The 18,722-nt window shown below is 27.1% G+C and overlaps 1 protein-coding gene across 5 annotated transcripts in view; it reads left to right on the top strand.

Moving 5' to 3' along the window:
- Window positions 1-18,722, top strand: part of LOC136981046 (vinexin-like) — a 32,096-nt gene that overhangs the window by 3,206 nt on the left and 10,168 nt on the right. For 2 of the 5 annotated variants that reach the window (XM_067277314.1, XM_067277315.1), the window contains exons 4-14: window positions 1,822-1,902; window positions 4,458-4,526; window positions 6,867-6,911; window positions 6,986-7,095; window positions 7,174-7,327; window positions 11,687-11,874; window positions 11,947-12,022; window positions 13,441-13,494; window positions 14,329-14,410; window positions 15,424-15,541; window positions 17,362-17,408. In XM_067277314.1, the coding sequence (XP_067133415.1) occupies window positions 1,822-1,902; window positions 4,458-4,526; window positions 6,867-6,911; window positions 6,986-7,095; window positions 7,174-7,327; window positions 11,687-11,874; window positions 11,947-12,022; window positions 13,441-13,494; window positions 14,329-14,410; window positions 15,424-15,541; window positions 17,362-17,408 (1,024 nt within the window). Of the gene's footprint in view, window positions 1-1,821; window positions 1,903-4,457; window positions 4,527-4,642; window positions 5,987-6,866; window positions 6,912-6,972; window positions 7,096-7,173; window positions 7,328-11,686; window positions 11,875-11,946; window positions 12,023-13,440; window positions 13,495-14,328; window positions 14,411-15,423; window positions 15,542-17,361; window positions 17,409-18,722 lie in introns of those variants that run through there. The other 3 variants (XM_067277316.1, XM_067277313.1, XM_067277317.1) reach the window with 3 other exon arrangements.

Genomic DNA, 18,722 nt, shown 5'->3' on the forward strand with positions numbered 1-18,722 from the left:
AGACATTCCTCTTGAGAATCCTTTAGTCTTTTATGGTGAGTTTATCGTCGAGTGAGCCGAAATTCATACATATTATCACTTCTTTCTAGAATTATTACCGAACGTTGAGTAAAAACTAGTGTTACTACCCCGATCCATTCTATTCTTAACAAACATTTTCTTATTTTCCTCCTGCACAATTTCAGTTTCCTAACAATTTCATAACGTGCACTTACAATATTTTCACAATATAGAATGACATTCGCATAATTTTTAATAGCTTTTTTTAAGGATTAAAATGCGAAAGAATACGAAAGAAAAATTCAAATATCGTTAACGTATTTAATTAATAATCAAAATACGAGTACGCGTAACAGCGAGTGGTCGATTTTATCTGATTTTAAGACGTATTTAATTATATTTTACTAGCCGTTTACGTGTTCAAAACGAGCACCGTATAAATAATTAGATTATTGAACTGTTTGGGCGAAAGTCGAACGAGTTGTAACACTAACTCTAACCTAATTTACGTAACAATGACGCAATTCTGCTATTTTAGTCAACCTAACAACAGATACACGTCGAAGCCGCATTGATTCCATGAGACGAAACTTAATTTCGATTTGTTAAATAGGAATTCACAAAAGTTACTCTTATTCTTATTGGATAATGAGATCCTAAATTAGTCAATTCGAAATTCGAATTGACTAATTTAAATTTTTAATCGCGGGTGATGAGTGTTCAAATTAGTCCAAATTACAATCAATTCTAATTGATATTAAAACATAGAGTTAATTTGATTTTATGTATCGGTACGAGCGTGAGTTTAATCGTAATTAATCCATTCAAATTAAAGTTTTCTATTTTTCTTCCTTAAGAGCGAAAAACTAGAATAAACCTTTTAAAAATAAAATTTAGGACGACGGCGGATAAAAATCACAGGTTATTTATTATTGAAAGACTGTATATAATATACAATCTTCTAGTTACTGTAATGGCATCGTTAAATGACACGAAGGTGAGACCTAGAACGAGGGGGGGGGAGAAAATATCTTATGATTCCAAGTGATTATAGGTTTATATTTCACTTGTAAATGCTGATTAATGTTCGTACGTGATCAAAATTTCGATTTTTTTACTTAAGAAACGTTCAAAATTGAATCCACCTTCCACATTTAAAGTTGGGTTATCTTAAACTGTTAATTCTAAGATTAAAAAAAAAAAAAAATTAGGTCTGTAAGTGTGTAATAACCGCACAATTTACGCTGACATAATTAAAACTTTAAAATATAATTTCGTAATTTTTCTTGGTTTTATAAGCTTATTAGGCAACTCTGTTATATAACTGGTTAAGAAATATTAAAGTTGTTAAATTTTATGGTTCTGGTTATATAAAACATAAAAAAAGAATCTATTTTTCTACAATTTTCCTCCTCCAAAATATGTTTGATTTTTAAATAAAATCGTTTTATTATGAAAAAGTTTTGTAGAAGGGGTTAAACAATTCTAAGAAGTAAGCGGTTTTTTTACAAAAGTCAAAGTTCGAAGGTCAAGCAAGGTGTATCTTGTCAAATGACTCTTATCCAGTTTAGAATGAAGTATTGGTTGTGGTGTTTCTTAGGAACCTCTTGAACGCCCCACTGTGAAAGGCAGACATGCAGAGATCAAAGGTTGCAGGATGGGCAAATACAAAATATTTTGTTTGTTAGATGGAACCTTTTTCCTTTCCTATTTATTTATTCTCAAGATTGGACTTAATTGAAAAAATATATATATACATACCAAAATAAATTATTTAAATATATTATTATCTTTTAATTCTTATTTTTCTCCAAAATTCAGATCAGCCATCCCCAGTTAAAGAAAAATCAGAAATTATGTCTGTACAGATGTATATCAATAACAATAAAGAAAATAAAAGTGGTAAGTAACTTATATTTAAAATTTTGTTTTTTTAGTCTGTTTTAAAAGAGCTAATTATTTATCACAATCTTAGATAATTAAACTCTTTTTATTTATTTATGAATAGAATTAACCTATAAATCTAAATCAGATTATCATTGTTAATGTTTGAAAAAACTTCAAAATAAATGATTCGTTCCTTCTTAGAAATCATAATTCTCATTTATTTAATGCATGCTGAGTTCATTAATAGTAATTAAATTTATCATTAAATAAGATCTCTCTACATGTGGTAGCATAATTTTTTTTTTTAAAACTTATATGCAATTAATTACACATTCGATGCTAATAATAAGTTTATTTTTAACTCATTCATCATCATTTCTGGATTTGTCAATAAAAAAGCACTTGGAAATTTTATTATTCAAACTATATTTAAGTTTAATTTATGGTATGCTTTATTGCCTATTAGCCATAAATGATGTATCAAAACATAAACTAAGCTTTTATAAATAATAAAACAGGAAAATTCATTAAAATAACAATACAATATATTCTAATTATCTGGCATATTATTTATGATGTAATATAGTTTATACGCTCCAACATTATATATATATATTCTTTTTGTTTTCGTTGAAATTCATTTAAGAAAATAATAAAACCAATCGGTAATAAAGTTACACAATCTGTAGGCTAAAAAGAAAATTTAATCATCACATTAATGTTTGGAGGTTCTACTGTATAATGCTTCTCAATCTAATTTAATTAGCTTAGTCGGAGAACTGAGGACCACATTGTCCAGGAATGTGATTTCTGTGGATCTTGATCCATAGAAATTTGTGTAATGAGTTGAGGAATATTTATAATTCAGAAATTATATTTCCAAAAGATTAAACAAGCTAAAAATTTTTAATTTTGTAAACCTATTTAGTTAGAAGATACAATATTTATTACATTTACAAAATTAACTTTGGGAGGTATACAATTAAACTTCATTCTGTCAATGATATTCAATTTTGTGTATATCTCATAGAATAAATGCAGTCAGTTTGCAATACAGTAGTGTGATTTTACTCTTTTACTATTTATGGATATTAAAAATGCAAATAAAATATGATAAAAACGCTACTGTTACTGTTAAATAAAAGTTTGAATATTGATATCAATTCATTTTTCTAATTGAGATATGGCTGTTTAAGATAGGTTTAAGCTTTTTGTGATTTGAATAGTATAAGAAATAGTTACACACATTTCCAATAGTTCCAGTTTGTTTTCAAACTCTTGAACTAATTGACAAAGATACATTTCTTTGGCTTTGATACTCAGATGTAAAAAATTTCACACGATTATGTCCCTGTAGAAATGAATGTAAACTATAATTATATACCTTAGAAATGTGATCTGCTTGTATGTAATGCGTTTTATGTAAACTATAAGGAAGAAATAGCAATTATTTCTCTTCTTATTTTCGTTTTACATTAAAATAAAACCAAAATAAGAGAGGACAGTTTTATGTTTGATGTATTTTATAACAAAATATAAAAAGCATTACTTGTATATAGGACTGTCCAGAGCTCGTACTGGGCCCGGGGTAGAGCGGACTTCTTTCCTCTTTTGTTTTTAAACAAATGAAATGTATAGAATGTTTCTTTATTAATAAAAAGCTTGATAAAAAATTAGAATTATTAAATAAATTAATAAAAGTAGCATTTAATTTATAAGGAAATAGAAACTACAGGGATTTTTCCCCCTATGGATTCGGGGAAAAATCCCTATCTTTCTCTCTCGGCGGCCCTACTTGCATATAGACCGCATCTCTAAGGTTATATAATTACAGTTTACATTAACTTCTACGCCGATTAGAAGTTCATAACTAAGATTGATAATTTTCTTCACATCAAAAAGGAAATGAACCTTAAATAAACATTTAAAAATACATTTTTACGCCAATTAACATTGGAAAAAAACGGAATATCCCTAACAAAACAAACATCCTCTAATCATTAAACTAAGTTCTTACCTCTTTTTTTCAAACTTATTCCGACCAATTTTGAGAATTTTAAGGAGAAATCATCCAGATGTCTTTCTAGCATTAAAAGAACTGCATAAAATAACTTCAATGACACCAATCTCTCTTTTTTCTTTTCATTTACAAAACGCGGAAGAACTCCTTTAATCGCCTTAATCGGTTTTAACTTGACAACGTCACACTTCGTCGTCGACATTAATATTTTTTGATTATATAAAACAAATAAAGTCTGTTCGAGTAATATTAAAATTGCTACATTTCTACTTTATATTAATAATCTCGCCGGCATTTATTGAATTAAAAAGATTGCGATAGCGGCATTCAGGACGCCGTTACAGTTCTAAAACGGTAGTTTGATTAATTTTTCCACACGCGGTTTCCATTCACTGATTTATTTTTATATTATTAAGCTTAAATTTTTACGTTACAGAAAGTTTAAATGCGTTAAAATGAATTGTAGCTTGAAAATTTTAGTATTAGATTAATATGTCCTTCTTTTAGGATAAGAAATGCCAAGGTCGTTAATTTTATTTCACTTCCTCAGATGACGTCATTGGCGAGTCGACATCTGAAGAAGCACGCCCAATCAGCATCACCATCTCGACATCGACAAGTGAGTAATAAAGATATAACTAAATATATCCACAGGAAACAGGGATATATATTTTTTTTCCTCATTGTATTAATATCCCTAGTAAGAAGAAACGCGCAGAGGGAAAAAAATAAGCAAAACGCTAGACGGAATTTTAAAGAACTGTGCTCTACCAAATGGTAGTACTTAAGCTCTGTTAGGGAGAAAAATAATTCGGATAATTCGGGTTTTTTTATTATTATTATTATTCTGAGAAAAAGATTCGAAGATAAATTTAGTTTCTACATTAACAGAGGAAATGACGTCACTCGACGAAGGCGTCTGTAATAACGGAAGTGGATAACGTTGGTAGTTTGTCTTCAGTTCATTCTGTATCGTCTTCATGTCGTAGCCTTTCGTGACACGCTGCACCTGTATTGTACGGGGTGTCACGAAAGTCGCGTGACGTCACGAGTTTTGGAGATGTTCCAGCGCTAGTTATCTGCTGCTGGGCGATACTTGACTCTCGCAGGCTAGTCCACCCTCTCTAGTCGCTTAAACTTTCTACAGCTGCACAAATTTTGTTCGCTCTCTTCCGATTTTTTTTTGTCTTTTTTTCTTTTTAAGAATGGCAGTGATTCAAAGTCGTTCGATCGGGGTTCAGACCCAGAATATGTTTATATCTAGCGACAACTCGACTCAGACCACCAGTTTGAACGCCATGTACAGTTTTGCAGAAAGTTTAAGCGATTGGGTGATATCTGAAGCATTTCGATATGGAAGGGATGTCGAAAAATTCGCTGCCTGCATCGCTGATTTCATCTTGCTTCAAGTGTTTATGGAGAAATCGATGAATAACTTAACATCATACGTAGAAGACTGTATGAGAGCCGATCGTCCATACTGTTGCTTGAGAGCTGAACATTTGGAGAAAACATCGTCTAATGCTCTGAAGAATCTAAATCAAGTGTTTTCTAAATATAATACCTCTAAAACAGATCATCATCCTTCATGCATCTTCAAACATTTTGAAGATTATTCGGAAGATTGGAATTACTACGATGACGAAGATGGTAATCAGGAGATTGTTTCAGCCATTTCTAGCCCAGATCCTCTTCAAATTTTAGAAGATGACATCATCAAATGCCTGCAAATTTTAACGGACGACGAAGAGGAATTATTTTCTGAAATTTCTTATCCTTCTCATCAGCATTTAAACCAAAGTTCCGAACTGGATTCTGGATTTCTTTCCTCCGAAGACAATTTTTCTATTGATCATAAAATTATCAATAACAAGAAATCTTATTTGCCCAGTTTAAGTGAAAGTTTAGAAGAGAGTACGAACTTTTCTTGGCCCGAGTTTCATATTCCGCGACGAGAAGAAAATAAAAAGAAGGGCGATAGCGATAGGCAACAGTTTTTAAGGACTTTATTAGTTCAGGAACTTAAAGAAAACATAGAAGAAAGAAAAAAGAGAAACGAAGTTGTAGAAATTTCTAATGGTAAGTAAGCAAGATTATTATTATTATTCTCGTTTCGTACGTGTGGAAGATTTCAACCAGTTAAATACTTTACAAAATACTTTCGGTGTAAGTAAATAAAAGGGCTGGATATCGTGTTGAATAATGGTGTGTATTTTATTTTATCCTTGACCGAGTATTCCTAAATACATAGGCCTACTTGGAAAACCTGTAAGATATAAATTATTACAAATTAAGTTTATAACATTTAGATAATTGCTCAATTTATTAAAACAAATGAGAACTTTCTCACAATGAACGTAACGATAAAAATTATACTAAAACTTTGTTTAATAAGAATTGTAAATTAAAACTTTGACGTCATTTTTTCATACTTGTTTTTATATTCTGTATCGACAATTTTATAATAAAAATTTATTTATTTATTTATCATCGAATTGTGTTTGTTTCGTAGTGTGACGTGAATTTTGATTTCGATTCGAAATCGTCATATGATTATTTAGTAATCAGCGCATGCGCTTTTACTATATTTGTTTACTAACATTACCTTTCAACGCACGCGCATTTTCGTGCCACTTTTTGAATGGACACGTGTCATCTATTTCCTTACGAAAATTAAGTTTCCTTTTTTTTTCTTTATTTTTAACAAATTCGGGAATGAAAACGTAAACAAATTTATTATTTTATTTTACGTAACTGCCACATTGAGAATTTTTATATTTATATTTAATTATTCTAATAAAATAATTAGTTCCAGTTATTTTGTATAAAGTAATTAATATACCTAATAATATTCGCACTTAGGTTTATATAATTATACAGCTACATACATTTAACTGGTTTAAACAGTTGAATTAATATTATAAAGTTTAAAAATTAAAACACATGCATTTTACTTTAGCTGCACCTGTTGGGCCTATGTTCAAAGCACAAGCCACAAAAGCAAGTAGGTATTGAAATTTTATAAATATTACTTATATAATATATGAATTTTAATTAATTTTAAGCAATTAAATGTAGTATGGATGCCCGGTCAATCTGCTTCTGTTAGAGAGAGTGAAAATTTGTCTAGTCCTGTTAAATCTGAAAATAACTGTATATTTGCTCAAAATGAGAATGATGTCTGTCAGGTAAAAATATTTAAGAAATTCATTTAAAAAAATTTAGTAAAGAAAATTCATTAATATATGTTTATAAACTACTTTCAGAATGTTTCTGTTTATGAAAATAGTGAAAATTTTAACTCGAAAAGATATAATGGTTTATCAAATATGTCCGATGTAGGCGATATGGAAAAGACCGGGAAAACATTTCCGTTTAATGTCGATCCTTCGAATGTTACTTACAATATTGAGTTAACTGGTAAGGATTATTATTATACTTAGAATAATAATAGTGTAGTTTTTAATTTAATGAAGAATACAATATTACTAGCAGTGGTTGTAACAAGGATGGAGCAGGTTGGGGTTCTTTCCCTAGGTGCAAAATTTGGGATTACCATTTTATGAGTAAAAAAAAAAAAGTAAAATAAAATCAGAATGTTGAGAAAAGTGTAATTTTTTTATTTTTTCTGAGTAAAAGCATACTCTTTTGGAAATGTTCCAGCATTTAGACATAATTTTAAAGAATATTGGTTTCTATTTTCCATTTTTTGATCTGTCCTTAGTGCCATCAACCATAGTTATATCTCAGATTACTTTGATTTACTACATTGTATTAATCTCAAATATTTTAACTAAATATAATACTAAATAAATTTGGAATTTAATGATGATATCCTATTTTTAAACAAGAAATGACAGTCAATAATAAATAAATCTGATTTTGAATAGGCCTAATTAAAGACATTAGATTAAATTGGTTCTATTCAATTTATAATGTTTTAAATTTGTTGTCAAAAATAAAATGATAACTAAAATTATCCATCAGTACAATTGGCCAGAATAATTTTGATGTTTAACAGTCAATTTTCTGTCAAGCAGCGTATTAAATAGCATTTAGTGATTATTAACAAATACAGTTTTTTATAATAACTAGAATTGGAATTTCTTGTCATATAACGTAATATAGCTCTCTGATTAACTGGTTGTTTAATATATCCCAGGTTTAAATCAAACCAAATAATTATTTCTTTTCAGTGTTAATAAAAGAATAATTATGGCTTCTCTTATCATTTTCTTTAAGTCATTTAAATGATAAATATGATTATATAAGTGGTTCTGACAACTATTTTCTTTGTTTGAAGGACTCATCTGCATATACTTCTTTTTGAAAGGTGCATTTCAGTTTTCTGAAACAAAGATTAAAAGATTTTTAACGTTGAAAAACTAATTTAGGAAAAATATGTAAAATAAATTTAATAAATCAAATAACCAACACTTGGTTATTTGATCATACAGTTCCAGTTTATAAGTGTGCTGTAAATTTAATAAAATAGTAATTATATATATTTGATATTACTTTATGTAATATCAATTTCACTTCAAACGTATAATCATATTTGTATTAATACTTTAAGGAAGAACTCAATGATATCTTAAGAAAAAAGCTCAAATGAATATACTGTACATCAAAAATATATAAAAAATGATGTATTTTTTTGTGTTAATTTTTAATTTTTAAAATAGCAAATTAATATAATCAAAACTGTATAAACATTAAAATGCTTTCACGATATTTAATAAGTTAATTTATTAAAACAATATATAATATATATTTAAAATTATTAGCGAGGTTGAGGTCGAAGTTTTAAATGCGAAAACGTGTACGTCGGATGTTCAGTGCCGCTTTCCTGTAAGCCTAAAAGTTTGACAATGGCCTTTGGAAAGTCAGTGGAATCATTCTCGATATTCCAAATGCCATTGCCAAACTTCTAGGCTTACAGGAAAGCGGCGCCGAATGCCCGACGTACACGTTTTCGCGTTTAAAACTTTGGTCTCAACATCGCTATTAACTGAGGTCTAAATACTTGTAATAATTTTAAGTTCAGTTACTAGCACTTTTTGGTAGGATTCATTTTAACAAGTCCTGCCAAAAAGTATTGATAACTGAGCATTAATTGGTTAGTTTTAATGATTTTAAGGACAAGAAGCTTAAATATGAATCTACATACTTAATGTTAGTTACAATAAAATTTTATTATATAAAATATCAGTTATACTGATTTTCCAATATTTATATCTGTCTGTTATGATTTCATTATAAATAAATAAAAACTTAAATTTCTTTTCAATTTTTATTTTAAATATATATAATATATATTTAAATGATCAAATGATCACCTTAAATACTCGGGCTATAAATCTGCTAATTTTAATAATTAATACCAAGTAATTTGCTACTGGAGGTAGACATTAGGTGCCATCTCTTATCTAAATTAATAATTATAATTTTAAATAATTTAGAATCATCTGAAAGAAAAGAACTGGCCCAGGGCTGGGCTTGAACCCGCGACCTCCACTTGCCGTGCGATGTGCTTGCAGTTGCGTCATCTGACCCCGAGCAAGCCCTCACTTCCAGATATAGCAAATTACTTAATGTTAATTATTAAAATTAGCAGATTTATAGCCCGAGTATTTAAGGCAATTGTTTTGTTATGTATGAAATTCTTAATTAAATATTTTTCATTTAATCAGTATTTTCTATTTTAACATTAGCAAAAGCAAGAATATTCTCACAGTGTAATTTACAATTTAACAATTTTTTCAAAATAGATTATTTGAGTTTTTAATAATAATTAATTGAATCAATTCCTTTTGCTAGTTTTAAAGAGTTTTGGCAGAGAAAATTATCACATTTAAATTTTTTAAAGACATCAATTAAAATTTTAATTAGAATACAAGAATTCATATTAAAGAAATGTATAAGGAGATCTTTTCATATCCCTAAGTGCAATTTATTTCATTGAAAATAAAGTTTTCAAGAGTTAAATTTTATTGAGAAGTATTAAGTATTAAAACTTTCTGAAGTTTGCAATTTTCATCAGAAATTTTCTAAGAAACAAATAGAACATAATACTAACATATACTATGCTTTGTATGAATATCTATAGAGCATATGATAAATAGTATCTAAAAAGAATTAAAAAAAAACCAAATATTTGTTTTTTAGATATGTTGTCTGGTTAATGTTTTATGTTGTGTGTGTGGCAGATGGGGCCGTTGGGAAGTTGGGAAATTTCCAGTGACACTGGTAGTACTGGATGACTCCCTCTCTTCACATTTATAGGTGCCAGCACTAGTCCATATGTTTCCTATGCTGATTAACTAGTTCCATCTGTCCCCAATTGTCTGCTGTTTAAATAACATTATTCTGATTTCAGATTAAAAAGTTAAGTACGTTTAGTAGCTTCTTACTTAAATTTAACAGATAATCCAAATATATATATTTTAAATTCATAATTGTATTTATTTATTATTGAATGATGATTTATTTGTGAAAGATATTTGAAGTATATATTATATAAGTAAATACTGAATATAATGCATTTAAATGGAACAGTGTGTACAGTAGAATCATCGTAATGTAATCACAGATATTATCATCAGCCATTTAATGTGATCAGATTAGCAAGTTAAAATACGCTTATAAAACTTTTATTTCTGTGATCGGGGTTTCAGTTATGTTAGTTATCATTATCTTCAGGTTTTTTAAATTGTATTGTGTGCTCTCAGCCTCACCATATAGTTCATAATTCACAATTATCAGTCTTAACCAGTGCATTAAATGTTAATTGTTTTAATTGTTATTTGCTTATAGTGCAATAATTTAATTTATTGGCATTTCTTACTTCAACATACACTATCTGTTGTTAAAGATAATATTGCAAAAAATGGTAGGTAAACATGGGATGAATTACTATTAATTAACAATAATAATTAATTGTAATTAATAAATATTCAGCTTTATATATATTAATATCTTTTAATATCTGAGTTAATAAAACCAGAATGTCTACTTATTTCAGTCTTGTTTACTTCACTCTTGATATTTTCAGTTGGTTAATATTATCAGTACAAGCAAGTTCCAAAAAATGATTACGATAAGTGGATTCTATCATACTTTAATAACTTTATTTTGAATTTCCTTATTAATCATTATTTATTCTGAATTTGCTTAAGAGAATAATTCTAAGTTCATTAAAGGTGATACTTCAATACTTTAATAAATAAGTTGTTTTAGTAATTAAATGTAGGTAATAGTTGTATGAAACAATAACAAACTTTCAATACATTATTAAAATTAATAATTAATATCTTGTTATCTTATAAATCTATTCTCCAAACAAGAACAACAAAAAAAAAACTGGTCAAACAACAGAGGAAAAAAATTCATCATAGATTAGAACTGAAAATAGTATTGATTTGTTAGTTTTTATCAATATATTACTTGATATACAATATAGTAACTTGAGTGGTTTAATGGAGATATTAAGAAATATTAATATCATATTTAATTTAATGGTAAGATGATATAAGTTTTTCTACAGAAGTAATTTTAAAAAAACAAAATTGATTATTGTGCATATACATTACTGATATTCTAACCAATATATTCATTAAAATGAGATATTGAATTTATTAAATTGATTTAACAATATTTTTAATGTATTATGGAGAATAAATTATTAACCAAATATGACTGAATTTTGGAATACATATTCCAAGATATTTATCATTTAATATCTTTGTAAATAATAATAAATTTTTATTTTTTATACAGATAAGCCACCTCCTAAAGAAGCTGTTATTGTTGATCAGAAAGTTACAATTAAAGATGGAAACATTCATCAAGATACATATTATGCAATGCCTTATGATAAAGTTACAAGTACAAAAACAATAATTAAAGCACCAACATATGAAGGAATTGGTCCCACTGAAGATGGAGTTCCTATTGGTTTACGGACGGTAAAGATTATTAGATTTAAAGTGACATTAATTAAGTTACTATCAAGAACTAACAATATGAATTTTAAATAGTCAATTAAGAAAGAGTATGGCAGTGATTGGTATAAGACAATGTTCAGATCTTTACACAAGTGTGATAGTAATGAAGGTAATTTTGCTTTTATGATATAATATTTAAATTTTAATATGTTAATAGCTGGTATAAATTCTTAAAAATATTTAATACATCTTAGATCATTAATCAATCAATTATTGTAAAGAGAAAATTAAATAATTAAATATAAACATTAATTTTTAATGTTTTTTCACAATTAATATTTTATAATTACTTTTGAAATTTTAAAATTAAAAACAATTCCAATTTAACAACTGCTAGTTACTGGATAATAACACAATAAACAGCTTAAATTCTTAGTAAATCCAGAATAAAAATGTAATTTAATATTAAAAACATTTTGACTAAAGTTTTCAATCAATACTGATTTTCATCAAGTAGTTAATCAATCATTTGGCAATTATGTAATGATATTAGTTTTAAATTTTGTAGCATGTTCTTTGGAGCATTCCATTACTATTGACACATTCCAATACTGATCTTCATCAGGTCATTAATCAATGTTTTGTAGAACTTTGATTAACAAAGTCAATAGTAATGTAATGTGCCAATGAATGCAGTACAAAATTTAAAATTAATACCGTATTTTACGGACTATAAGACGCACTTTTTTCTTCGAAAAATTACCTCCAAAATTTAGGTTTGTCTTATAGTCCGTAGCGTCTTATAGGTATTTTTTTTTAAAAAATTGCTTAAAAATTAAGGTGCGTCTTATAGTCCGTAAAATTATCATTACATAATTGCCAATGATTGATTACTACCTGATGAAGATCAGTATTGATTGAAAACGTCAAAATGTTTTCAATATTAAATTTTCATTCTGGATTTTCTAAGGTTTAAGATGTGTTTAAAAAACAATTTTTATATATTGTTTTTAATTTAATGATGAATTTTTAAATAAGAATAAATTAAAATTTACTATTCTAATTTATAAAAATAATTAAGTCTAGTTTAATAATAATAAAGTTCAATTCAAAATTAATTTAAAAAAATTTTTTTTAAAATATTTTTATCATTATAGAATATTATATTATACAAAATAAGTTTATTTTATATATACATTTGTAATTAATTTAGAACTTCTTTTTCTTAAGTCGAATACAAAATTAAAAATTTAAATTTATTAATAAACATTATCTATAAATAGGATGTTCTTAATAATAATTTCTAGAATTATTATTAAGAACATCCTTTTTGTAGATAACAAAGTTTGAAATTATTTCTTGTCAAATGTAATTTCTTAATTAAAATATTAAAAAAAGTTAAATGAATATTTAGTATTTTAAATATTTTACTCTATTATTTTTTAAAGTAAATTTTTAAATAGTTATTTCAAAATTGATAATTTCACACGCTGAAATGGTATATTCAGTAATTGTTTAAGGGGTTCAATTAAATTTAATTATTCAACCATTTGTAGCAGTACTTAAATAAATTATTAAAAATTCTAGGTTTGAAGTTTCAAAGTGATGGTTATATGTCTGATCCAGAATTGAACAGAAAAGGTAAAAAAATTTATTTAGTATTAAAACATATTAAATACGTAATCAATAATCATTGTTAATGGCAATAAAATATATTTCTAAATATTAGATACAGTAAATATTTATTGTATTTATGTAAGAAAAGTTACCTTAATACATAAAATTTTTTACATATTTACAATAAAAAATAATATTTTTAAAAATCCATTAAAAAATTATGAATTTAATCTCTTAACTAGTTTATTCATTGTTAATATATATTGAATTTGATCAATATTTATTAAATATTACAAACCATATCTTAGCAAAAAATATATTTTGTAATACTTTCAACTTTTCCTCTTTGTAAGAACTTAGTTTTAGAATTCAAAGAAGTTTCCTAATGAATTAATTTTTGTCATTATTCAGATTGTAAGTAAATTAAATATGTGGACTGTAAATAATATTTATTTAAATTAATAATAATAATAATAATAAAATATTTATTAAGTTGATATTATTATTATTATTCTAATAAATTGTTCAAATTCATTCTATTCCTGTTATTTGTAAACGTTGTTGAGTTGAAGACGTCAGATTATGATGGAAAATGTTTCATAAAGCAAAAGTAAAAATGAATAGACAGCTTAATTCATATGAATAATCACATGAATCAAGCTGTCTATTTATTGATTGTTTTTATCGTAATTGCTTTATGACTTTTATTGCCTATATTGATTTTTATACATTTTGTGAACAATTTATGTTCATAAAACATTTAATTTTGTTGTTTAAAATTTCAAACTATAACAACTTTTAATTTCTTTATTATTTTAAATGTTAATAAAATATATTTATCATCATTATTGTATTCAGATAAGTCTTCAAGCATAAAAAATAAAAGTAAAACTCTAATGACTAATAAAGCAAAAGAAAAATCTTTGAAAGAAGCAGAAAAGTAAGTAAAGAATATTTGTTGCTTAGTTTAATATTTTTTTTTATTGTTTTGTAGATGACAGAAGATAATATGAATTCTCAAAATAAAAGTGTTTTTAAATAAAATATATGCTGTATTTACTAACATATAGGACAAGGTGTGACTTTAAAGATCAAAATAAAGAAAATTAGATTTATTAATACAGTTCTAATTTTATTTCATTTAATCACAAGCAAAATATCAAATGGACGTAAATGCACACATTGTCCCGCAAAAATTACTGGCATTTTAAACTTTAAGGAAAAGTCTTGTAAAATCAACAACATAATTTGTTCACGTAAAGCTGGACAATTGGGAAACTTTTTTTGCCAATTATTAACAGTCAAATCCACTCTCCGTCGATTACACTTATGAGTTTCTCCAAATTTTGATTTCTGAATAATCATCTGTTTTCACATGAAAATGGATTTAAACTTATATTGGGCTCCCATGTGATTTTGGAATTTCAATCTGGAATTCAGTTCAAAAGCTTTGCTTTTCCTATTGCTGTTCATCTTTACTCCTGACAATATACAAGAGCAATTCAAACGACCCAGACAAAATACTTATGTTTCTAAATACAAGAGGGTAAGCATCTGGTAAAAAAATGCAAATACACGGGTCACAAAAATTATTTGCAAAAATGCAAAGAATCTTTCGCTTGCGTGTATAGGACGACCTAGGAATTTGAAACTGTGATAAATGAATAAAACCATGTCTTTTATGTGAGTAAATATGGTATTACAGTTAGAATTAAAATTTTGAGTAAAAAGCAATAATGATTATCAGATTTCTTTGTTAAACTTTTGAATTTGATATAAGAGATTTAATGTAATTATTCAAATTGCTGTAATATGAGATACAATATGATTTTTTTTAACTCGATAATAATAAATGAATAATAAATGCAACATCATTATTTGCAAATAAACCATAAAATTAATTTATAATAAATATAAATTTTAAACAGAAATATAATTTTTAAAATATTGCAGACCATCGTATTCCTTTCCTGCTGCCAAATCTTCTATTCAAACTTATAATCATAAACCATGGATTATATCAGATTATGAACCTGGTTACTCTTCTATAGCCAATAATGAAAATTCATATGTAAGTATACAGATAGCATCACTATATTGATATATTAGTTTATCTTAAATTATTTATTACTTAAAGATGTAATTTGGATTAATCCTTAGTCATTAATATTTTAAAGATAACTAAGTGAAATGTAATCATATCAATGGAATTATATAAATTTCATAAAGTGTTCTGCATAAAAATTGTTAATTGGAATTATTATTATTTAATGATAATGAAATTTGCATTTCTGTCATAGTTCTGTTATAATTTTACATACAATATACAGAACAAAATCTTATAAATCTGGGAAGTTGCTGCCTCTTGTTATAAAATTAAGAATGCTTTCTTTATATAAAAGCACTTTTTAGTAAGATAAAAATAAAAGATTATTGTGACATTGTCATAATGCCAGGCTGCAGTTTTTAATCATATTTTAATTTAAAAGTAAGTATAACTTTTGACACTAATCTAAAACTGTGATTACTTTTTCTCTAAGATGATGTTATTTTTCACATGATTTTTATCACAGAAAATGTGAGATCACATGAATATTGTACATGGTAGAGGGTCAAGTTATATATTATTGATCTTAGTAAGGATCAATTCTACACCAAATTTATTACTCTGTATAGCAAGGTAAAAATTTTGAATTGAAATCATGATACTTCTGGTCTAGACCAGAAGTTCATATATAGTTAATTGAGACTACCAGCCCCTAAGCCTTCTATTTCTGGTTTTGATTTTCATCTGTCTAATGAGATTAACAAAGGATGGATAAACAGATGACAGTAGGAATTTGTAGGTCTTCAATTTGAAAATTACAGCCCAATAAGTTAGTATTATCTATTGATGAAATTATAATTGAGATGTACTTCATTTATGCAAATGAATATCTAACCCTCTATTTTAAATATCTATACTTTTTGACTCAACAGCTAATTTAATTTATATTATTGAATGATAAATTTTCAGTAAGATTTATATATATATATATGTGGGGACCCCGGGAGGTCGGACGGTGTCGGACCTCCTTTCTTCGTTCACAGGTCGGTTAAGACCTGCCCACTGTCAAGGATGGCTTGTCCAGTCTGGAACTAAGTAATTGTCAGGTCGAGTGGAAGGAGGAAAGAGTGGGAGCGTTGATAAGACAGAGGCGAGATTCGAATAAATGATACCAAATACAAGAATAAACAGAATTTATTCACGAAACAATAACGAACAGTTACACCGAATAACATTGACAGAAAACTTACGTACTAACATAGGAAAGTTCGAACCCGAGAGAGAGTTTACAAATAAATGGCCGTCATACCTCAAGTAACAAGTATCGGCGTCAGATGGCACAGTCAATACACAATCCGTAGTGGCAGAGCGGCTTCGGCCGTCCGTTTTCGGCTTCGAGTCCGGTCGGACGAGGGAACTACGATGACGACGCGCTACGAGGGAGCTACGAATGACGACGACGCTACGAGGGAGCTACGAATGACGACGACGCTACGAGGGAGCTACGAATGACGACGACGCTACGAGGGAGTACGAATGACGACCCCTTGGTTCTTGTTCCCCTCCTTTTTATTTCGTCCCCTCGTTAATTTTCTCGCCAATAAGCGAATTTTGTCTTTAGTTCCGAGTGTGACTCAGATTCGCGTTTCGAGGGGAGGGGGAGGTACAGTCATTCCCCTAAGACGGGTCAGTTTTTGGTTTGGACTTTGGTTATTGATGTCAAGATAATGACTAATTTAAATCTGTAATTTGTCGGTCAATTCGAACTCTCACATCTATATATATAAAAGTTCTGAGTGTCAATGAAAATATAAGATTTTTAATATGTATTATTTAATTTTCAGATAAATCCAAGACATCTTCCACCTTTGATCACTCCACAACCAAAATAGTATGTACTAAGATATTCTGTACATTTTAAAAAATCACCAAATGATTGCCTAAATAATCTGGCTATAATTCTGCTAATTTAATTAATTAATATTAAGTAATTTGCTACTAGAGGTAGACGTTAGACACCATCTCTTAACTAAATTAATAATTATAATTTTAATAATTTTATAAATAATTTAGCCCAATTATTTAGGCAATCATTTGATGATGTTTCTATATACATATTGGGCTTCGTGATGTTTGTTATACATTTTTAAATGCTTAATCTAAACTTTTAGAATATATATTAAATATAAAATAAATTAAAGTAAATAATAGTAAGGTTTTTTGGCCTTTATAACAGGCCTTTATAAGATATATTAATAAAAACATACCTTTCTAAGTTTCCCTAGTACTTTCAGATCTTTTGAACCATCCTTAAAAAATAACTTAAATTTTAGTTTGAATGTTTTGAGAATTTGAAATCATTTAAAAAAGTTCCATCTAATTCAAATGTCTGTTTAAGTGCACTCTACTGGATTCTTTTATTTTTAATTATAAAAATATATAAATTCTTTTAAATTACAGATTTTTAAAATTTGCTCTTATTATTTGATTATACTATTTTCTTTTCTATAACCCATTTTTTTATTGATGCCAAAACTTTCCCATTTCACTTATAAATTTAGTAGTAGTACAGAGAAACACAAATAATATCTTTAGTGAAGGCATAAACATCAATTGTATAATCTGTTTGAAAACTTTTGCTGCATTTCACTTTACCTCAACCTCTTAGTACTTTTTCTGAGTGTTGTAGTAAAAATGAGAAAATTTATTAAAAGTTGTATGTAATCTTACAAGTCAAAAATATAATGCATTATCTGTACTTGGTACTTGTGTAGATAATTATCTATTAATATTTGGGATGTAGATGTAGAAGACTAGGATGTAGGCAAGCAAATGTTTAAGTTTTACAATTAGTTTACTTTCAGTTTTGTAGCATTTTCAAAAAGATTTTAGTAGTTATCATAAAATGAAACATTCATAGTAATGATAATTTTACTATTAATTATCAATATGAGAAAACAATGATTTATGGAAAGTGAAGTGCTTATTAGATTTTGAGAGACTTTTAAAGAAGACAATGAGTTTTGTGAACAATATCAAACAGAAAAATACATTATATTATTAGATCTACAACTTTTAATGATCATCTATATTTCTGATTTTGTATCAAAAGTCTCATCAAGAATAATTTCATAATTGAAAAATTTAATTAAGCTTCTATTTATTAGAGAAATATGTTACAATCATCTCATCCAACATGGTCTTC

The sequence above is a fragment of the Centruroides vittatus genome, unplaced genomic scaffold, assembly GCF_030686945.1.
Source record: "Centruroides vittatus isolate TY-2023 unplaced genomic scaffold, ASM3068694v2 contig_742, whole genome shotgun sequence".
Classification (NCBI taxonomy): Eukaryota; Metazoa; Arthropoda; class Arachnida; order Scorpiones; family Buthidae; genus Centruroides; species Centruroides vittatus.